Source organism: Bos taurus, chromosome 18 (assembly GCF_002263795.3).
Source record: "Bos taurus isolate L1 Dominette 01449 registration number 42190680 breed Hereford chromosome 18, ARS-UCD2.0, whole genome shotgun sequence".
NCBI classification, from domain to species: domain Eukaryota; kingdom Metazoa; phylum Chordata; class Mammalia; order Artiodactyla; family Bovidae; genus Bos; species Bos taurus.
Window position 1 is genome coordinate 48,534,408 of NC_037345.1, and position 21,358 is coordinate 48,555,765.

The 21,358-nt window shown below is 49.2% G+C and overlaps 2 protein-coding genes across 2 annotated transcripts; both read right to left on the bottom strand.

Annotated features, from left to right (window-relative positions):
* Nucleotides 1–2,624: 2,624 nt before the first annotated feature.
* Nucleotides 2,625–9,571, bottom strand: LGALS4 (galectin 4). Its single transcript, NM_001034768.2, is given in 11 exon segments — nt 2,625–2,869; nt 2,951–3,116; nt 3,312–3,400; nt 3,692–3,721; nt 4,123–4,161; nt 4,275–4,301; nt 4,406–4,432; nt 6,164–6,298; nt 7,126–7,330; nt 9,056–9,144; nt 9,467–9,571. Coding segments are annotated over 11 exon segments (999 nt in total). The 5' UTR covers nt 9,512–9,571; the 3' UTR covers nt 2,625–2,722.
* Nucleotides 9,572–10,837: 1,266 nt separating this feature from the next.
* ECH1 (enoyl-CoA hydratase 1) lies at nt 10,838–19,987 on the bottom strand. Its single transcript, XM_059877533.1, has 10 exons — nt 19,929–19,987; nt 18,848–19,049; nt 18,631–18,719; nt 12,880–13,004; nt 12,747–12,795; nt 12,545–12,609; nt 11,893–11,963; nt 11,736–11,807; nt 11,322–11,472; nt 10,838–11,139 (listed from the first exon to the last, which is right to left on the bottom strand). Exons 1-10 carry the CDS (start codon nt 19,978–19,980, stop codon nt 11,035–11,037), a joined length of 981 nt encoding a protein of 326 aa, XP_059733516.1. The 5' UTR covers nt 19,981–19,987; the 3' UTR covers nt 10,838–11,034.
* Nucleotides 19,988–21,358: the final 1,371 nt, after the last annotated feature.

The window sequence follows — 21,358 nt, forward strand, 5'->3', positions numbered from 1 at the left end:
CTGGTTTCTCTGTAGTTGTGGCAAATGGGTTACAGAGTGCTCTGTGGTGTGGCCCGTGGGCTTAGCTGCCCTGGGCATGTGAGAATTTAGTTCCCCAACCAGGGATTGAACTCTCATCCTCTGCATTGGCAGTTGAGGATTCTCAACCACTGGACCACCGGGGAAGTCCCTTGCCTTCAGTTTTAAAATGTAGTTTTGTTGAATATAGAATTATTGACAGTTTTCCTTTCTTTAGCACTCTGAATAAATCATTCAACTGCATTCTGACCTCCATTGTTTCTGTGAACAGTTAGTTCTTTCTGTAAACACATGCTGTTCCCCTGTTCGTGTTGAGCTGTTTTTCACTTGCAGCTTTGAAAACTGTCCTTGTCATTTCTCCTTCTTCCTGCAGTTTGACTGTGTTGGGTCTGGGTACGTATCTCTTTGTATTTATCCTACTTGCAGTACATTGAGCTTCTTGGATCTAGAATCTAATATCTTCCATAAAATTGGGTAAGTCTGTAGCCATTATTTCTTCAGACATTTTGCAGCAGTGACACAAAATCAGACATGACCTCCCCAGCTCTTTGGGGGCCCCTCTCCCTAAGCCCCTCTAGGCTCATGTCTGATGTGTATCTCCAGGGTCATTCCTAGGCAGTGACTGTTCAGTGTGACAAGAGAGAGTCCAGAAGGAGGAGCCTCAGACTGGAGGTGCCCAGGTCATCCCTCCTCCCTTCCTGACCCCTCCTAGCATCCATCCAGGGTCTGAGGAACATCTTTGATCAGAGTCTGACAAATCCATAGAATCATCTGAAGAACTAAATGAACATACTGATGCCTGGGACCTGCTACTGATATACCAGGCTGGAACATATGGAATGATTGACATTTAAGCACTTTTAAACCTACAAAAATGGTATTTTTATATAGTTTAATCTAATCAAGGTCTGGGTTGGGATCAGATATCAATATTTTTTAAAAACTCCCCAGGAGATTGCAACATAGAACTATTTGAGAACTAGACTAGGTGAATGAATGAGACAATAAACTGAATGAGCAACTGAGTGGGCACTGACAAATAACTGGATATGAGAACAAGCAAGTGAGTAAGTCAAATTATAAGGGAATAAATGGATGCAAGAAAGTATAAATAAATGAATTACTAAATCAACACAAAGGTGATGATAAAGGGATGTCTGAATAAATGGCAGATGGTTAGTGGACATATGAAGAGATAAATGGGTGCATAAACAGTTAGGAATTAATCATGAAGAGATGAATGGATGAATGGATAGATATAAATGGAGAAATGAATGGATGACTGGATGGAGAGGTGAATGGACAAATGGATGGATGGATGGATGTGCTGTAAGGCAGAGAATTGCATGGACAAATGAAGGAGTGAAGAGATGAATGGATGAATGAAATTTGGATGTAAGGATGGCTGAATGGATAGACATATGGACTAATAAATGAGTAAATAGATGCTTGAATAGATGGAAGGTGAAGGATTGGATGATGAGTGGATGAACAGAGAGCTGAATGGATAAAGGGAAAGGAAGATTGACTGATGAGTGAATGAATGGTTGGATACTTAGGTGGATGGATGAACATATGCTTGCATGACTGTTTAGAAATATTGCTGGATGATGAAAGAGGTGGAGAGATGAATGGATGGGTGGATGGATGAAGGGTTGGATGAAAAGATGGCTGAACAGATGGATAAATGGACTAGCGAGTGGCTAGATGTTTAGATGTTGAATAGATCTATGGACTTTTGGTTAGATGGATATAGTGGTGGATGGGACAACAGGTTATGTTGCCCTAATGGTCCAGGAGCACGTGACAAGAATGAAGCCAGAACATGAAATCTGGTGCAATGGGTCAGGGGACCTGCAGCCTCTATTGGACTGAGGGGCAGAGTCCACTCTGAGTTCAGCTTTTATTCCTAATTGCAGACTACAAGGCTTTCTCAGATCTTATCCTTCTCAAGACACGTTATGTTAATCATGTACTTCTAAACGTAATGAACTACACTGACTTAGTCCAGATCTCCTTGTGCTTATCCCAGGCCGTTCCCTTCTGGGCTAGTCTCGGGAACAATTAGCAAGTGCTTAGGCAGTGTTCATGCCTGGCGCCAACCCGGTGTTTCAAGGTCCATGTTTTCATGATCCCAGTCATACTCCCTTCTGGGTCTGGCCTTGGAGTTTGTAACAAGGTGATAATTCTTAAGAAAAACATGAAAAGATAGTCATTAACATAAAAACATAATATGTTGTTTTTTCAGGTGCTATTTCTGTGAAATTTCTCAAGGCTGTAAAAGTACATTATTAGGAATTCCCACTACAAGACTACACAGTGGTTGAGCATGGGAACCAGACCACCTCGATTTGAATCCTGGTTCTGCCATTTAAGGACTCTGTGACCTTAGGCAGTGAACTTCATTTTTCTTTGCCTGTTTCCTCATCATTTACACATGGAAGATATTAATAGTTCCTACCTACTGGCATTGTGAGGAGTGAATGGGTTGATACACTCAAAGGCCTAGGTTTATTATGATGAGAAGATGGATGACCAGATGACTGGATGGCTGAATCAAAAAGAAAGAGACAATGAGGGAAGTGAATGGAGTCACATACATTCATGAGACACCCTCAGACATTTTATTAGGGGCTTAGAAAGGGTCCACCTAAAAATCCAACCATTCCTCTGTGTTCCCAAGGGTTATGGCCCCAGGAATAGATCAGATCTGGACGTAGGACAAGGTGACATCACCGTGGATCTCCACCAAGTCCACCCTCTGGAAGGCTGAGAGGCGATGGGAGAAGTCGAAGAGGTGCTTGCCATTGGCATACACCTTGAAGCGATCTGCACCACAACGAACAGACAGCTGCAGGGAGAAGGGCAGGTATGAGGCCAGGGCCAAGACAGACGCTTCAGAGGGAAGCAGGGAAAGAAACCCCAGACTCACATCAAAGAACTGTCCAGGACCAAATGGGTTGTAGGAGACCTTCCTCTCCTCAGATCCCCAAGAGCCATTCAGAAAGCTGTTCCGAACCACAGCGCCCTCGGTCATGCGGGGGTTAATGTGCAGAGCCACGTCCCCAGAGGATCCCACCTTGAAGTTGATGACAAAGCTGGGGCAGAGAGGAAGGCAGGAGTAAGGTGGGGGTATGGGAGGGGGGCTGGGGGAGCACCTTGCTCCCCAAGGAAAGAGGGAACTGGGGCCTGGACTCCGGGGTCTCCAATGGAGGAGGGGGTTAGGGGTTCAGACTCCTAGGTTTGAGCGATGATGGTGACAGAGATTTCACACCTCAATCTAGATTCTGTACCTCTTGGCTGTAGGGGGTATGTAGCCCTTGATAATGATGGTTCTTCGAACTATGAGCCCCCCTTGCAGTCTCCCATTAAATGGCACGGGCTGTGGAAAGAAAACACAACACCCCAACATCTCTCAGGTCCCCAGAAGCCAGAGGCAGGGACGAATTTTCAGAGAGGAGCATTCACTTATCCTGGGAAACGCTCCAAACCTCCAAGCCCCACCGACTCCGACCACCAATTCTACCCTCTCCCCACCCACCTCCTGTCCCAAATGTGCTCTGCCCGTTCTGTTTCCAAACTTCTCAGGGCTCCCAGTGGTTCAGGACCTCCCACTCCTGTTTTCCCACAAACTGCCCACCACAGAACCCTAAACTCCTGCCAGAGACCTTACCGGGTTGAAGGCTGGGGGTCCCTCCATGGTCTGTGAAGTGAGGAAGAGGAGATACTATTCTGTAATATTCGACAAAAATTAGGGCACACCTATGGCATACAGGGGCAGTCCCTGATGGCTCAGAGGTAAAGAATCCACCTGCCAATGCAGGAGATGTGGGTTCAGTCCCTGAGTTGGGAAGTTCGCCCAGAGAAGGAAATGGCAACCCACTCCAGTATTCTTGCCTGGAGAATCCCATGGACAGAGGAGCCTGGCGGGCTACAGTCTATGGGGTCACAAACAGTCAGACGCGACTGAGCGACTAAACGACAACAACAGCTACTACATGCAGGCATATCTCTAGGTGCTGGATTAATACAACTGGGATCCAATCTGACCACCCCCAGCTCTTACCACCCAACACCCAAATGGCCATACACTGTCCCACTTACAGGCAGTCTGCTTTGTTGTTGATAGTACTGTCCGGGACTCTACATGGATAGAAGGAAGACATGAGTGATGAGAGGCTGGGGGCCCCAGGGCCTCCTCAGCCACTGAACCCCCACCTCGAGGGGAAGTCCATCACCCACCAGCAGGTACTTACTGGGTACGCCTGAGCAGACATGGGCATCTGTGGAGAGAGGAGAAGGAGGCAATGAGGGGGGCCCCAGGGCCTCCTCAGCCACTGAACCCACACCTCGAGGGGAAGTCCATCACCCACCAGCAGGTACTTACTGGGTATGCCTGAGCAGGCATGGGCATCTGTGGAGAGAGGAGAAGGAGGCAATGAGGGGGGCCCCAAACTAGGGCCTGGAAGGTGTCAAGGATGCCTGCCCCAGGGCAGCCCGCCACCACCATCCATGGGAACTCTGGGTGTGCCCAGATGGCTCATTCATGGCAAGGAACTCATCAAGTTTAGGGATCTTCAGTGCACCTCTCCCCACCCCTCTAGGACAAGGCTGATACCTGCCCCCTCCTGGCGTCCTGCTGTCCCAGGACCCTCATCCACTCCTCACCTCCCTCCTCAATCCAGGAGTCCCGCAATAAAGTGAGCATCCTCAGAACACCTCCCAAGCCCACATAATACTCTGCTCACCTCATCACCAACCACGATTTGCCCCTCACTCTGCGTGACCACCCTGAGGCAACCAGGGGTGCTTTTACCAGCCAAGTTCCCATCTCTCCCCTGTCTGTCTCAGGCATTTTCAGTCTGTGTGAGACTCTCTCTTTCTCAGTCTCTGGCTCTCCCTGCCTTTGTTTCTCTCTCACTTGCCCTCACCTTCTCAACTGTGGCTTCTTGTGCCCAGAAAACCTTTTCCCCCATCTAGACAATTTTTATTTACCCTTTCTCTCTGTTTCTAATGAACTCCTTTCTGCCTTGACTTCTGTGTTAAGCCAGTTTTAAAAAATAGCTTCATTTTTTTTTTTCTCCTGCCTGTATTGTGCATTTGGTGGGATCTTAGTTCCCTGACCAGGGATCGAACCCAATTGCTCAGCAGTGAAAGAACAAAGTCATAATCCCTGGACCACCAGGGAATTTCCATTTTTTTTTTTTTTAAAGATACATTGATGAGGGAATTCCCTCATTTTTGGCAGTGAGGCCAAAAATAAATAAATAAAAACTAAAAAAATAATACAATACATTGATGGAGCGCAAGAGTAAAATGAGGTTACCCTAGGCCTGAGGTTACCTATGGATGAAGACATTCCTCACTGGGGAGGCAGAGTGGTTTGATCTGTGCCTCTGCCAATTACAAGCTCCAAGACCTTGGGCAAGTTACTTAAGCTCTCTGTGCCTCAGTTCCCACATCTGTAGAATGGGGCTGATGATCGTCAGAGAGTACTTTCCCCTGGGAGGGACTGGGGGACTCACAGGTTGGGAAGGGGAGAGCCCTCAGCTAAACGACATGCCAGGGGTATGGAGTTTGAGCTGCTCCAAGTGGTGCTGCTGGGAGGGTTCTAGTGCCTGTATTTTGGTGGCCAATCGTTCACTATGGACCTGGGAGTGGGTTTCCTGGTCACTGGGTCTGTGCTTTCTGACTCAGCTCACACACCTATGTCTCCTTCAGAAAGTCCTTCCTTAAGACCCTGCAGGGAATTCCCTGATGGTCCAGAGGGTGGGACTCTGCACTTTCATCACCAAGGGCCAGGGTTCAATCACTGGTCAGGGAACAAGGATCTTGTAAGCCAAGTGGCACAGCCAAAAAAATAAGTGAAAATAAACAAAATGATGGTGTAGGAAATGGTTCAAATACCTTAGAAAAAGAAAGACTCTCCAAATCCCCTGTATACCTCCCACCCCCGCACTGACCACCTGTGGCCACCACCATCTGGCAACAGAGCCATCTTCCCAGTAGATTGTCTTGGTTGCCGCTGGGTCCATGGAATCACCCAGCAGTGGGTCTGGCACAGAGAAAGTGCCCAGGAAATAAGTAAACATGGGCACGAATTAAGGAAGGAAACAAGCAGACAGGAGAGAGAGACACCACACACCTGGTTTGAGGGAGGCTGGCCTCCAATGAAGTTAATTGATTGAAGCATCAGGTCGCCATCCACATGCAGGTGGGTGACCATCTGCAGCGGGATCCGGTGCTTAAACTCATGGAAGGGAGTCCCATTCACCACCACCTGGACGGCAGGGGTAAGGTCAGAGTCGGCACCCATGACCTTGGGAAGGCAGAAACAGGAAGCAGGCAATAGGGAGCTTTTTGACATGGGGTCAAAACAAAAATATTTATGAATGAAATTATATGATATCTAGGATTTGCAGTTAAATGATAGGGGAGGGGAAGTGGCAGGTAGAGATGGGAGCAGACAGACCTGGAATTGACAGCTATCAGCCCTGGCCCAGGAGAGGAGGGTTTCCCACAATTCGGTGCTTCCTTTTGCGTGTGTTTGGGCTTTCCTAGTGGCTCTGAAGTTAAAGAGTCTGCCTGAAATGGGGGACACCTGGGTTCGACGCCTGGGTCAGGAAGATCCCCTGAGGAGAAGGGCAACCCACTCCAGTATTCTTGCCTGGAGAATTTCAGGGACAGAGGAGCCTGGCGGGCTGCAGTCCATGGGGTGGCAAAGAGTTGGATACGCCTGAAGCGACTAACACAAATCTCAATCTCACAAGAACACAGAGGGGCAAGATGATAAACGCGAAACATGTCAGAAGGGTCTCCACGGTGGAGGAATGGGAATAAGAAAAAGAGATGAGAGAATTTGTATTTAAAAAGTTCTAAAATGAAAAAAAAATTAAAAGAAAAAGAATTGGCTAATAGGCAGGAAAGAAGGAAAAGAAAAGAAAAAAGGGAGGAGGGAGGGGAAAGGGAGAGAGGGAAAAAGAAGAAAGAAACGGCGGGTGGGAAGGAGTAAGGGAAGAAAGGCAGGCAGGCAGGCAGGCAGGAAGAAAGGAAGAAAAGGAGGGAGGGAGGAGCGGGGCGGGGAGGCCCCGCCCCCACGGCTCTGACCTTGAAGTGCTCCGTCATGACCATGAACACCAGCTCGAAGGCCGCGCCCTTGCGGAAGGGCATGCTCATTTTCCTCTCCTCCTGGCCCCACGAGCCGTTCTGCTTCGAGTTCAAGACCACCTTATCCCAGCCATCAAAGCGGGGATTGAAGTGGAAGGCGACGTCTGCCCCTTGGCCCTGCCCCACCTCGAAGTTTACAAAGAACCTGGCGGGACACGGAGGGCTGTACCCCTGGCCGCACTCCAAGGGGCAGTTTCCCATCGCTACCCCGTCGCTTACTCCCTGTCCTTATGAGAAATCCTTCCCCCACCCAGTTTCAAATAGGACCAGCCCTGGGACTCCTGCGTTTGCCCCGACAAACTTGAAATCTATCAGTTCAAGTCTCTTTATCCCGGTCCCCAGTTCCTGAAGCCCATTCCCCAGGTGCAGCCAGAGGGACTCTCAGTTCAGTTCAGTTGCTCAGTCCTGTCCAACTCTTTGCGACCCCATGGACTGCTGCATGCCAGGCTTCCCTGTCCATCACCAACTCCTGGAGCTTGCTCAAACTCATGTCCATGGAGTCAGTGATGCCATCCAACCATCTCATTCTCTGTCGTCCGGAAGACCCAAATCCGAGCACTTTCCACAGCTCATTTCACATCAGCATCCCACAAATTACCGCAAGGGTGCAGGCACACACCTGCCTCAGGACTTTGCACTCAGATACACCTCAGACACACCCCAGACTCCCTCCCTCACCTCCTTCAGGTCTTTGCTGAAAAGTTCCCTTCCCTGGCCACCTTATTTAATGGGACAATGCCACATCCTCTCCCCCACATCTGCTCCCCATCTCTCTTCTCTCCTTATTTGTCTCCATAGCATTTATCACCATTTGCCAAATTGTATATTTGAGTTAAATTTATTTTTTATCCATCTCCTCTACTAGGATGTCAGCTCCAGGGATCTTTGTCCTGTTGACTGCTGTTCCCAGCGTCTAGGCACAGAGTGGGCACTCAGCGGATGTATAAAAAATGAACAAAGAAACGACGATCCTATTTTAAAGCCATAAAAAAAAATCTAAGATATTTGGCAAAACTAATACAATTATGTAAAGTTTAAAAATAAAATAAAATTAAAAAAAAAAATCTAAGGACTTCTCTGATGGCCCAGTGGTTGGGACTCTGCCTGCCAGTGAAGGGGACACGGGTTCAATCCCCGGTCTGGGAAGATTCCAGGTGTGCCAGGGCAACTAAGCTCGTGAGCAGCAACTACTGAGGCCATGCATCACAACTATTAAGCCCGAGCTCTAGAGCCTGTGTTTCACATCAAGCTAAGCTACCACAATAAGAAGCCCGCACACTGCCACTAGAGAGTAATGCCCCCTTACTGCAACTAGAGAAAAGCCTGTATGCAGCAATGAAGACCCTGGGCAGCCAAAAGTAAATAAATTAATAAAATAACATTTTTTTAAAAGCTAAGTTATTGTAGCACTGATTATACTACTTTACACATTTTACACATTGAATCCTCAAAACTCATTTTATAGATGAGAAAGTAAAGCACACAGAGCTTTCCCAGTCACACTGTTGGTAAGTGACAGATCTGGGATGTGAACTCAAGTGGACCAGTTCTGAGCCCATGATCTTAATTCATGCTATCATACCCATCAATTCCAATCCAGTGTTCCAAGTTTGGGGCCACCTGTCATAGTGAGTCTCCCTGACACCTCCCAGTCCCGAGGGTCCCCCTCTTGATCTGATCACCAAACCCTGGACTCCCCAGACCAGGGCTGGTCTTTGGCCATCCGATGCAGTGACATAGAGTCCTCTTCTCAGCCAGGGTGGAGGAAGGGAAGTAGGCCTCCTGCATTTGGGCTGGAAGCCCCATTTGTAGTCACCCCCTTCTCTCCCCACTTCCTCCTTTGCTCGCCTGGCACAGGTGAGGGTCTTACCTCTTCATGTGCTCGCTAGCCACTCCTTGGATGTAAACGGACATTCCAACTCTGAGACCTCCTGGGATGGGGTTGTGGTAGGGCAGCGTCTGCAGATGGGGTTGGGTGAGGGGCCTCAAAGGCCATCTCCCTATTGCAGCCCTTACCACTTATTCAGAAGCCCCTCCAGCCCCACTCCATTAAGCAAGGGAGAGGAAACCAAAGTGGGAGTGATCAGTGAGATGAAGAGAGCTGAGTTAGAGATGGAAGCAAATAGCCTGAGAGTCAGAGTGGGAGTAAGTCAGGCTCCAGGGTCACTACTGGGTAAATCAGCCCCAAGGGTCACAGATGGGTGCCTCTGAGGCTCAGGATGAGGATAAATGGGTGCGTGGAGGTCCGGGTGGAGCTAACCCCGGGGTTAGGGTATCTCACCGGGTTGTAGGTGGGTTGATAGCCTGGTGCAGGGACAAAGGCCATCTTTAGAGGCTGGGCTGGTGACTTCTCCTGTGAGAAAAGCTGCAGGAGTCGTGAATGGTGGCAGCTAGCAGGTGGTGGGTGGCTCTTATAGCTGAGGATAAGGGTGTGGCTGGCAGGGCAGGGTCCATGGTGGGGTCTCTCTTCTGCACATCCCAGGCTCCCTTCTCTTACCAGCCTCACTAGTGACCAACCAGCATCCAGATCACTGGGGCCACACCTGGTGCAACTGAGCTCAGAGCCGCTCTAGGCTCTTTTGTAAAGAGGAAGTGCTGGTGAACTTTGGCCCTTATCAGAGCCCATAAAACCTGACTGGCCCTTTGTTAGCAGAGGGAAGGTGAGGCCAGGAGGGTTGGGCAGGGCAAGGCTAAAAGGAGTGGCTCAGAACAGATGGGCAATGAAAAAAGTGAAAGCAGGGAGGACCTGGGCACTCTTGGTACCCCCAGGAACGTGAAAAGACCTAAATTTATTGCCTGCCCACTGCATGGCTCTACTATGTACATTATATTGTGTATGTAGTGCTTTAGATCACCAACTTCTGGAGCCAGAAGCTCTCGGTTGAATTCCTTCCTCTGCCATTTCTTGGCTTTGATCTTGGGTCAGTGCCTTCACTTCAATTTGCCCATTTGCCTGTCTGTTAAATGGGAGAATATTAATAGTATCAACCTCATAGAGTCCTTGAAAGTAGTCACTAAATTAATAAATATGCAGAATAGGATGTGGCATATACAAGACACCAAAGTAATGCTAAAATACTCAAAGACAGAGGGAAAATAATACTTTGCTCTCTTTCCAAACATAAATCCAGGAGGTTAGTTGTTTTTTTTTTAATTAATTTTTTTGGCAGTGCCACCAGGCTTGTATGATCTTAGCTCCCTGACCAGGGACTGAACCCTGGGCCACCGCAGTGAAAGCGCCTAGTCCTAATTCCCCAGGAGGTTGAGATTACCTATGGAAAACTCGAAACCTAAAGAAGTGAGGCAGTTGGCCCAAGAGTGTGTAGCAGCTGACTCCTAGCCACACTCCAGCACCAGATCCCACTATGTTCTGTGGTGAGTGGGTACCAGGCAGGGTAGACTCTGCCCTTAAGCATAAAGCAGGCAGGGAGACCATCTGTAGCCTCATCAACCTAAAGGGAATCACATGACTTTCTACCAGGCCTGGCCTGCCCACCAACACTCTGAATGGTCATCATGTGCACAGCTCCCGTTCCCAATTGGTCAAATCTCTATTCCCAACATTCAACACAACCGTGGTCCTTAGAGCCCCCAGGGTCATTTATCTACCTACTCTTTCTGCCTCGCCTCTCTTTCCAACAAGGACACCGGGTTCTTTACATTGCTTTACTGTTCGTGGGGCAAAGATAAGGCAGGAAGAAATGTATCATAAAGATAAAAACTGGAAGACTTGAGAAGACAGCAAGCTGGACCATCTTTATGAATCCTCCCTTCCCGTGAATGAGAACATGCAGGCAGGAGGCAGGGCAAAGCCAGACCCCTGCGTCAAGACCTGGGATGACAGGCCTCTCAGAGCTTAGAGAAGGAGACGGTCTTCAGATCCTTCTTCTCTATTGCGGCCTGGACAGACTTCATGATGTCTTTTGTTTGTAGCATGCTCATGTTCCAGGATTTCTGGATAAAGATGGCAGCCGGTAATAGAAAGAATACAGGAAGATTTTCGTTGGACCAATGAAAAATGGGAGGGAGATAGCAGCGAGCCAATCAGAGGACAAGGCCTGTAAATGGCCGCTGGGTCCTGATTGGTCACTCAAGGAATCAGAGATGGGTGTGACCGATTGGATGGAGAGTCTCACCATATAGTTGAGGCTCTCCATCACCGAATGGTCGCGGGAGTAGATCAGGTTGATTTTTGTGCTCTGCACCGCCACGGGGCTCTTGCTGGAAATCTCAGCTGCCAAGGTGAAAGCCGCATCAAGCATGCTCTCCTTGTCTGGGAAGAGCCGGCTGAGGATGAAAGGAATCGGAAATCAGGCAATCTGAGAAGAGCTCTCCTCTCCCTCCCATGGATGAAGAAGTGACCAATCGCAGTAGAAAGTGGAAGACAGCACTGGTGAAATGGACCAATCGGAGCAAGGCAGTAGACTCCAGACCACCCACAGAGAGGAGGCCACTTGGAATCCATGAGTTAAGGTGCATGGGAATCCAGGGAGCCCCACCCAAGTCTGCCTGTCCCTGAATTCTTATCCAGCACAGGCCTCAGCCCTTACCTGACCAGTCCACTCTCCAGGGCCTCGTCAGCCATCATCTTGCGGGCAGTGTAGGCCAGCTCGTTGACCAGGCTGCAAGAGGGCAGGACATGCAAGAGGATGGCATCCGGTTTAGGAGATGCTCTGCTGTCCCCTTCCCCAGGTTCCTCTCACCCACCTCTGGTTCCCGATGACTTTGGGCAGTCGCTGCAGGGTTCCCACATCTGCCGCCAAACCTACGTCCACCTCCTGGGGGAAGCCATAGTGTTAGTGCTTGGTTTCTGCCCAGTATTGTCCCCACTGCAGCCTCAATGCCAGCGAAACTCTGCATTTACCTCAGAGTCCCAGCACACTCTCACCTCGGAGACGCCCCTCCCAGACACCCCTTTTCATTCCCATCCACAGACTTTTGCCCATATAGGTTCCTTCGCTCTAGAATATAGCCCACCTTCCAACTCCTCTGTCCTCCCAACTCTTTGAAGTCAGCTGCATCTATCTCCAGGAAAAGCCTTGCCCTGACCCCCTCCATCCATGAGCTCCATCCTGCCTCCTACCCACTCCAGCACTGACTTGAGCAAAGCCCCCACCCTCTTCCCCTCCCCCACACCTTGACTCACTCTTGACCTCACACTGACTCCGTGACCTCCCCTTGATGTCCTCAATGGCCAAGTTTTACTTTTTAAGATTCAATTCTAACTCTTCCATGAAGCCATAGAGGCTCACTCCCACCCCCTTTAGCTTGCTCCGTCCCTGCTCTGACCCGGCTCTGCCACTCATTTCTCAGCCCTCAGTAGGACCCAAGGGAGCAGAAGCTTGGGAGAATGGCTCACCTTCACCTGGAAGAAAGAATCCCGGGTACTGTATCGGATGTCACAGGCAGTGATGAGATCCACTCCTGGGAAGTAGAGGCCAGAGACAATGAACAACCACAGGACTGACCCACATCCATTCCCAGAGTGGGGAGCAGGGGCTTGCACCTTGGGGCAAAGTCTAACTAGCAACAGATCTGGGGTGGGTGGGTTCAGACTCAACCTCCGCCAATGCAGCCTCCATGGATGGCGGCGATCACCGGCTTAGGGCACTGGAAGGGGACAGAAAGGGCAGGGTCAAGGCTGGTCCGGGAGCAGCAGGTTGGGGGGACACCCTGCTAGACTCCCAGAGTCACCTTCTCAATGACGCTGAAGGTCTCTTGGTATCTGGTGAGGAGGCTATGGAGGTGCCAGCTGATGCGGGCACTGTCGTCACCTGTGGGCTGAAGGAGGTCTGAAGCCATGTCCATAAGGTCGATACCTGGTGGGGAGATGTGGGGAGGCTCACCTAGCCTCCCAGGCCCTACTCATTGCCCCGACTAGAGGTCATAGGCCAGGCAAACCACCACAGTGGAGAAAGCAACTCACACAGGACTTCTGGAGGGGTTGCATTTGGGGTGTGAAGGGCAATACAAGTTAACACGTATTGAGTCTCTGCTCACTTTAGCCTCACAGTGATCCTCTAAGGTAGGTCCTATTACTATCTCCATTTTATCGGGGGAGAAACTAAGGCACAGGGAGCTTAAGTCACTTGCCCAAGGTCACCCTGGCTTGTGAGCAGTGGAACTGAGATTTCAAACCCAGAGCCATGAAGCTGGCTCTGGGCGGTAAAGAATCTGCCTTCAATGCAGGAGACCTGGGTTTGATCCCTGGGTCGGGAAGATCCCCTGGAGAAGGAAATGGCAACCCACTCCAGTATTCTTGCTGGAAAATCCCATGGACAGAAGGGCTGGCTCCTCTGTGGACTGGGCTACAGTCTATGGGATCTCAAAGAGCTGGACATGACTTGAGCAACTAACACTAATTTCGTCAAAGGTGGTAATGTTTCCTAAGACAGGGAGGTCAGAAATGGAGCAGTCTTTGTCACTCCAACCTTAAGACAATCCCAAGTTCGACCTTTTCCTCCACTGACCTGCTCCCACATTCTGTTCCTCACACACAGCCTCAGGGCCCTTGTGATCACCTCAGGGCCCTCTCTTCTTCCCATCCATCCATCCCTCTCATATAGAACAAAATGCGGGGTCTTATACCAGGACCTTACCAACTCTGCACAAGCACCATTTCTAACCTATTCCACTGGGCACGCAGGCCTCCACCAGCTGTTACAACAACGCGACACATTCCCTTCCTGGGGCCTTCATGCCTATTCCTCCCTCTGCCTAGAGCAGCCTTTCCCCAGCAATGGTCTTAAGACTGACTCCATCACACTGTTCAAGCCACAGGGCAAAGTCCACCTCCTCAGGGAGGCCCTCCTCCCCACCCTGGCTCGATAGCTGCCTGTCACCCTTCACCTCCTTTCTCTGCTGTGCCTCCCACACTGCCCTCTTGTTATCACATAATTGTGTGCCTGTCTCCCTCTCTAGGATGTGAGATCCATGAGCAGAGGAGCTTGTCAGCTACACACACACACATACACATGCACAGGCATGTGCGTGCACGCAAGGCGTTTGGCTTTTTGCCTCCCACTCTATCCCTGTGCCTAACACAGCTTAGTACACAGCAGGTGCTTCATCAATGAACAACACAGACAACAAGCTCTGCCCGCAGGGGGCTGCTCTTCTGGGGGGAAACAAACAAATGAGAAAATTCATTTTGTCCAGTGGAGAAAAGTACTAAAAAAATTAAAGGAGGGAAATGGAACGGAGTGTGAGTGTGTGTGTGTGTGTGTGCACGCACGTACGTGCGCATGTGCACAGGCATACGCCATGTGCAGTGAGGGCTGTTGCATTATTAACTGGGGTGGTCAAGGACCCTCTCACTGAAACGGTGACATATGAGTAAAGATCTGAAGGACCAGAGGGAGGAAACTGTACAGATATCTGGGATAAGACAGTTCTCAATGTTAGGGACAGCCAGTGCAGAGGCCCTAGGGTGGGAGTGCCCCTGGTGTCTGCGTGAGGACCATGGAGGAGGCCAGCATAGTGGAGCAGAGTGAACAAGGAGAGTAGGAAGAGCCAAGGATAGAGAGGTGACAGAGGCAGATTCTGTGGGGCCTCGTGGGCCAAAAGGAGGACTTGGCTTTGACTCTGAGTGAGATGGAGCTACAGGATGGTTCTGAGCAGAATTTTCTTCTTCCTGAGGTTAATCATTCTCATTTTTCACTTGTCTGAACAGTGCAATTTGACAAAGCTGGAAAAATCAGTCCCACATTTGGCCATACCCCTGACCGTCTATAGATTTGTGGCCTCTGCAGCTTGTTTAAATGAGCGAGAACAGAGGAGTGTTGACTTGGTAGAGCTGAATTTGTGCAAGTTAAATATGAGTAGGATATAACCCCAATTATCCTTCAAATAAAAATAAAATAGGGCTTCCCTGGTGGCTCAGTGGTAAAGAATCCGTCTGCCAATGCAGGTGAGATGGGTTTGATCCCTGGGCAGGAAGATCCCATATGCTGTGGAGTGACTAAACCAGGGCACCCCAACTACTGAACCTGCACTCTAGAACTCAGGAGCTGCAACGACTGAAGCCCTTGCACCCTAGAGCCCGTGCTCCGCAACAAGAGAAGCCATCACAATGAGAAGCCCTCATACAACAGCTAGAGAGTGGCCCCTGCTCGCCACAACTAGAGAAAAGCCCTTGCAGCAATGAAGACCCAGAACAGCCCAAAATAAATAAATACAATAAAATTATTAAAAAAAAAAAAAGAACTCTGTGTGACCTCAGCCAGGTCACTCCATTCTCTGGGTCTTGGGTTTCTGCTCTGAAAATTGAGGCTAAAACCCTCCCTAGAGCTCATGGGGCTGCAAGGATTCAAGAGACAGAGCTCATGGCGCTTTGAGCAGTGCCTGGCATGTAATGGCATCACAATAGGTCCTATTGTTATACATTCCATCTCTGCCAAGGCCAGAACCACCTGCATCAGTCTGTAGGCATCTGCTGGCTTCCACACCAGGTCCGAGAAGCTTGTATGACTCAGTGGGAACCACGCTTACTCCTAGAACAAGCTCAGCTTGGCAACTTGCGACACCTCCTCCCACGGGCTTTGCTGGTTTATCTGCCCTACTTGGATCTGCAGACATGGGTGGTTGTCTGCAACCCCTTGGAATAAAGGGCCCCAGACCATGGTACGAGGTCTTTCCCTTCCAGAGCCAGAACTCATTTTTGAGGAGTCTCTCATCTCATTCCCTGGGAACATCTAAATGTTTCAGATCTCATTCACTGTCATAATTAAGTTATTCATCATCATCAAGAATAACAGCTACATCAATAAAAGCTTCACATGAATTAACATTTGGTGCCTATTAACTCATTTAATCCTCGATGCAACCTGATGAGGGGGGTGATGAGTTGCTAAGTTGTGTCCAACTCTTTGCGACCCCATGGACTGTAGCCTGCCAGGCTCCTCTGTCTATGGGATTTCTCAGGCAAGAATACTGGAGTGGGTTGCCATGTCCTTCTCCAGGGGATCTTCCTAACACAGGGATCGAACCTGTGTCTCCTGCCTGGCAGGTGGATTCTTTACCACTGCACCCATGGGTGCTCATAGCATCGCCATTGTCTTCAGATCAGAAGCTCACAGAGAGGTGAAGGTGTGTGGAGGTGGCAGGGGTGGGAGGTGGCTGGCTACTGGGCCAGGAATACTCTGAATCAGCTTGCCACACACCTGGGCCATAGTCACTTAGTGGTGAAGGGCAAGGATTCTGCAGCCAGGCAGCCCACATTCAAAAATCCCAACAATGAGGACTGGGCACACTTCTTCCTCTCTGTGGGTCTCAGTTTCCTCATCTATCAAATGGGGATGATGACTGAGCTTGTCTCATAGGGCTGTGGTGAGAATTAATTAACATGTGTAAAGTGCTCAGAGACACTCCACAAATGTAAAGTCTGGACTACTTTTTTTTTAATTAGCAGTTTCATTCAATCTTTAAAACTGCTAATTAAACTAAATGTCTTCTTTCTGGCCTTCAGGTTGAAAATGGAACAAAATGGGCACAATCAACTGAGAGCTGAAAGATGAGGACCTCTGGCCAGGCACAGCTAGAGATGAACCCTCATCCTGCACTTCATCAGAATGAGGGGTCAGAAAACAGGCTGCTTCCTATTTCAAGGTCGGGGTCACCCAGGAAGGGGGCTGACACTGGAGTGACCTCGCAGAATGTTGAATGGATGAACAAAGAAATGAAGAACAGAAAAAGGAAACAAGGGACAGGCAAAGATGTTACAGAGAAATAGAACAGAAGGAAAGAGGAAACACAAAGAAATACATTGTTTAATGTCCAGTCTTCCCCACTGAAGGAGGGGCAGGGCCTGGGGCTATCTCAGTCGCCACTGGGTCCCCAGCACTGGGCTGCGCCCTGTGCAGAAATCAGTGTATGTGATCCCTCACTTCTGGCATAGAGCCTCCCACAGATGCCAACTATGTGCCCTAGATGAACAAGGTCCAATTACCTGAGGATACCAAGCAGATTCTTCTAGAAGGAACCAGCCAAGTGAGTTACCTGTTTTTTTTTTTTAAATTTAACCTGAGTACAGGGTGAAGTTGTGCCTGAAGAACCATAGGACAGAGTCCAGGGGGACCTCAACTGATGGAAAATGAAGGGGTAAAATTCCAGAAAGCAGACAGCCAGAGAGGAGAGCCCCAGATTCTGTGTATAAGCTCTGCCCAAATCTCTATAACAAGAGACCCATGAACCAGACCTACAGCCCAGCAAAGAGATTTAAAAACTGATACCAACGTAGCTGCTAAAACAGGAAATTCAGCACTCTGGAATTATGTAATAGGATCTAGAATTTCCATATCATTTTCTTCCATAGTCCAACATCCAGGATACATGCAATCCAACCTTACTCCAAAAACAAAGAAACAGGAAAATGAGACTCATTTTTTTTTTCAGGAGAAAAGGTAATAAACAGAGATTGACCCCAAGGTGGCCCCGATGTTGGGATCAGGAGACAGGATTTTAAAAACAGCCATTGTAACCATGCTGAATGATGCAAAGAAAAATATGATTGTGATGAATAAAAAGATATGAAACTTCAGCAGAAGAATGGAAACTATAAAAAAAAAAAGGAAACTAAGATACAGGCATATCTCATGTTACTGTGCTCTGCAGTATTGGGTTTTTTACACCTTGAAATTAAAAAAAAAAAAATCACTAGATGGGTTTAACAGCAGAAGAGAGAAGACAAAGGAGACGATGAACCTGATCGATGGAAATTATCCAACCTGATGAATAGACTTGTGGGACAATCAAAAGACCCAATAGACATGAACAGAAAATCAGTTCATGTAGGTTCAAAATTAATTGCACAAAAACATGTATTTAAGAAAAAAAGGTCTTGGCCACTTCATGTGCAGCTGGCAGGATCTTAGTTCCCCAACCAGGGACTGAACCTGGGCCCCTGCAGTGAAAGCACCAAATCCTAACATTGGACTTGATACGGAATTCCCAGAAAGCATGTAATTATCACAACACATTTTATTGACACCCAAAAAAAGACTGAGAGGTCAAGGGCCTTCATCAAGGCCATAGATTCAGCGTGAAAACCAGACTTTAGAGCCCGTGATCCTGTCTTTTGTTGGACTAATTTCTACATTTGAAAATGATTTAAGCAGACCTTCCCCAAGTAAAAGGTGGCACTAGTGGTAAAGAACCCGCCTGCCAGTGCAGGAGACATATGAGACATGGGTTTGATCCCTGGGTCAGAAAGATCCCCTGGAGAAGGGCACAGCCACTCACTCCAGTATGCTTTCCTAGAGAATCCCCATGGACAGAGGAGCCTGGTGGGCTACAGTCCATGGGTCGCAAAGAGTCAGACAACTGAAGCGACTTAGCATGCATATAAAGCAGAATTTAGAAGCTGCTTAAAACCCTAATTATGAAGCATTATTCTACTCCCAGGAGCAGGGGAGACTGGCAGGGGTGGGTGTGGAGAGCAGCTGCTACCTGAACTGAACATTTTTCCTGCACCAGAGATCACCACCACACGACAGTCAGAATCTTCTGCAATCTTGTTGAAGCATACCACCATTTCTCTGCAGAAGGGGAAAGGAGGAAGGGCTGTGTCTGGGGTGGGAATCCCCTGCCCCCAGGCCCTCCCCTGCCCAGTGCCCCAGCCCCTGCCTCCTCGTGCAGGCAGGCCTCCAGGATCTGCAGGCCAGACCTCCAGAAGGCCTTGTTCATGGCATTTCTCTTCTCAGGCCGGTTTAGTTGCACATGCAGAACGTGTTTCTGGGCAGCTGTCACCCGAAGGGACTCATAGCTGTGGCCTGGGGCTTCTTCTGGGGACGCTTTGGAGGCTTCCTCTTGTGTAAAGGCACTCATTGGGCGAAGGTTGAGACCCAGGTTGCTGGAGGCTGTCAATCCTGGGGAGACAGAGGTAGGAAGTGCCTTTGATGACCCTGAATACGGGGCACAGCACCTTCAAAAGCAGAGGGTACACATCTCAGTTGACACTAGGTTGGGGGACACAGCCTATGAGAGGCCTCGGTTTAGGGGATACAGACTTTAAGAGGGGCTTCCCTGGTGGCTCACTCAGTAAAGAATCTGCCTGCAATGCAGGAGGACCGGGTTTGACCGCCCTGATTAGGAAGATCCCCTGGAAAAGAAATGGCAACCCACTCCTGTATTCTTGCCTGGGAAATCCCATGGACAGAGGAGCCTGGAAGGCTACAGTCCATGGTGTCACAAGAGTCAGACGCCACGGAGTGACTAAAGCACCACCACCACCACCAGACTTTAAGATTCAGGTGCACTTATCCGAGGCCTCAGCCTGAGGATCACTTCAGACCCATGACTGTGGTGCACGCTAAGTTGCTCTAGTCGTGAAGCAACCCTTTGGCCCTAGCCCGTTCTTTGCAACCCTCTGGGCCATAGCCCATTAGGCTCCTCTGTCCATGGGATTCTCCAGGCAAGAATACTGGAGTGGGTTGCCCTGCCCTTCTTCAGGGGACCTTCCCGACCCGAACCCGTGTCTCTTAAGTCTCCTGCATTGGCAGGCAGGTTCTTTACCACTAGCGCCACCCAGAAAGCCCTGTGATCATGGTACTCACCCCAGACTGAGTACACTGAGCTTGTCAGCGGCCCAACTGTAAGACATAAGCCCTTTGGATGGGGGCACATAGACCTGTGAGTTTAATAAGGGGTTCGAACCCTCGGTGACCCTGGACAGGCCTTTCTGTCCAACTGTCGCGATGACAGCACGACAGCTCAAAGGACCCCTCAAAGACCAAGAGGTGACTCACGCGGGATAAGCAAGTTGCCGAATCGCCGAACAGCCGCAAACGCTGCCGCCATTGCCACTGACTGGTGGTGTAAGGCGACGAGAGTAAGCGATGGGGGCGGGCACAAAAGGCCGCCATGCTTGGTGAGGGCATCGAAGCCCTAGGCTGACCGCGGAGACGGTCCCCCTTTCCGCCATCTTTATCAAGGGCAACCGGAAACAGTCTTCTAAGTTCGCCGGCCATTAGAGTGATTCCGCATGAAACCTTTAACCCAGTAGAAACCTGACCTAAGAAAACAGTTCACAGTGCTTTTGAACATTGTGTTCAAAGTTCACCACAGCTGTTTCATAAAGGAGAAACTGGAGACAACTGAATGTCCACGGGCATAATGGCGAAATAACTGCCAATCTCCAAGTTTGCAATCATGCGTTTGTATATAGCCGGGAGAAATATCAATAACCTCAGATATGCAGATGACACCACCTTTATGGCAGAAAGTGAAGAGGAACTAAAAAGCCTCTTGATGAAAGTGAAAGAGGAGAGTGAAAAAATTGGCTTAAAGCTTAACATTCAGAAAACTAAGATCATGGCATCTGGTCCCATCACTTCATGGGATATAGATGGGGAAACAGTGGAAACAAGTGTCAGACTTTATTTTGGGGGGCTCCAAAATTACTGCAGATGGTGACTGCAGCCATGAAATTAGAAGACGCTTACTCCTTGGAAGGAAAGTTATGACCAACCTAGATAGCATATTCAAAAGCAGAGACATTACTTTGGCAACAAAGGTCCGTCTAGTCAAGGCTATGGTTTTTCCAGTGGTCATGTATGGATGTGAGAGTTGGACTGTGAAGAAAGCTGAGCGCCGAAGAATTGATGCTTTTGAACTGTGGTGTTGGAGAAGACTCTTGAGAGTCCCTTGGACTACAAGGAGGTCCAACCAGTCCATCCTAAAGGAGATCAGTCCTGGGTGTTCATTGGAAGGAATGATGCTAAAGCTGAAACTCCAGTACTTTGGCCACCTCATGTGAAGAGTTGACTCATTGGAAAAGACCCTGATGCAGGGAAGGATTGGGGGCAGGAGGAGAAGGGGACGACAGAGGATGAGATGGCTGGATGGCATCACCAACTCGATGGAGGTGAGTTTGAGTGAACTCCGGGAGTTGGTGATGGACAGGGAGGCCTGGCATGCTGTGATTCATGGGGTCGCAAAGAGTCTGACACGACTGAGCAACTGAACGGAACTGAAAAGGAAAAAACAGGTCCCACCAAAGTTATCCACATAAAGGAATGTGAATACAGACGGGCCAACGTTAAACTCTGTGCAATCTGAATTGCCCCACCACACCCAAAGAACCCGGTTCTCCTGTGTTGCAGGATTCTTTACCAACTGAGCCATCAGGGAAGCCCATCTTCAAGTCTGTATCTCCCTAAACCAAGGCCCCTAGTAG

Excerpts from the sequence above, each read along its gene's own strand:
- ECH1 (XM_059877533.1), bottom strand. The coding sequence starts at position 19,980 with ATGGCGGCAGCGTTTGCGGCTGTTCGGCGATTCGGCAACTTGCTTATC. Across the intron at positions 18,720-18,847 it reads ATGAACAAGGCCTTCTGGAG|AGAAATGGTGGTATGCTTCA; the intron begins GTCTGGCCTGCA and ends CCCCTTCTGCAG. Across the intron at positions 12,610-12,746 it reads TGGAGGCTGCATTGGCGGAG|GAGTGGATCTCATCACTGCC; the intron begins GTTGAGTCTGAA and ends TCTACTTCCCAG.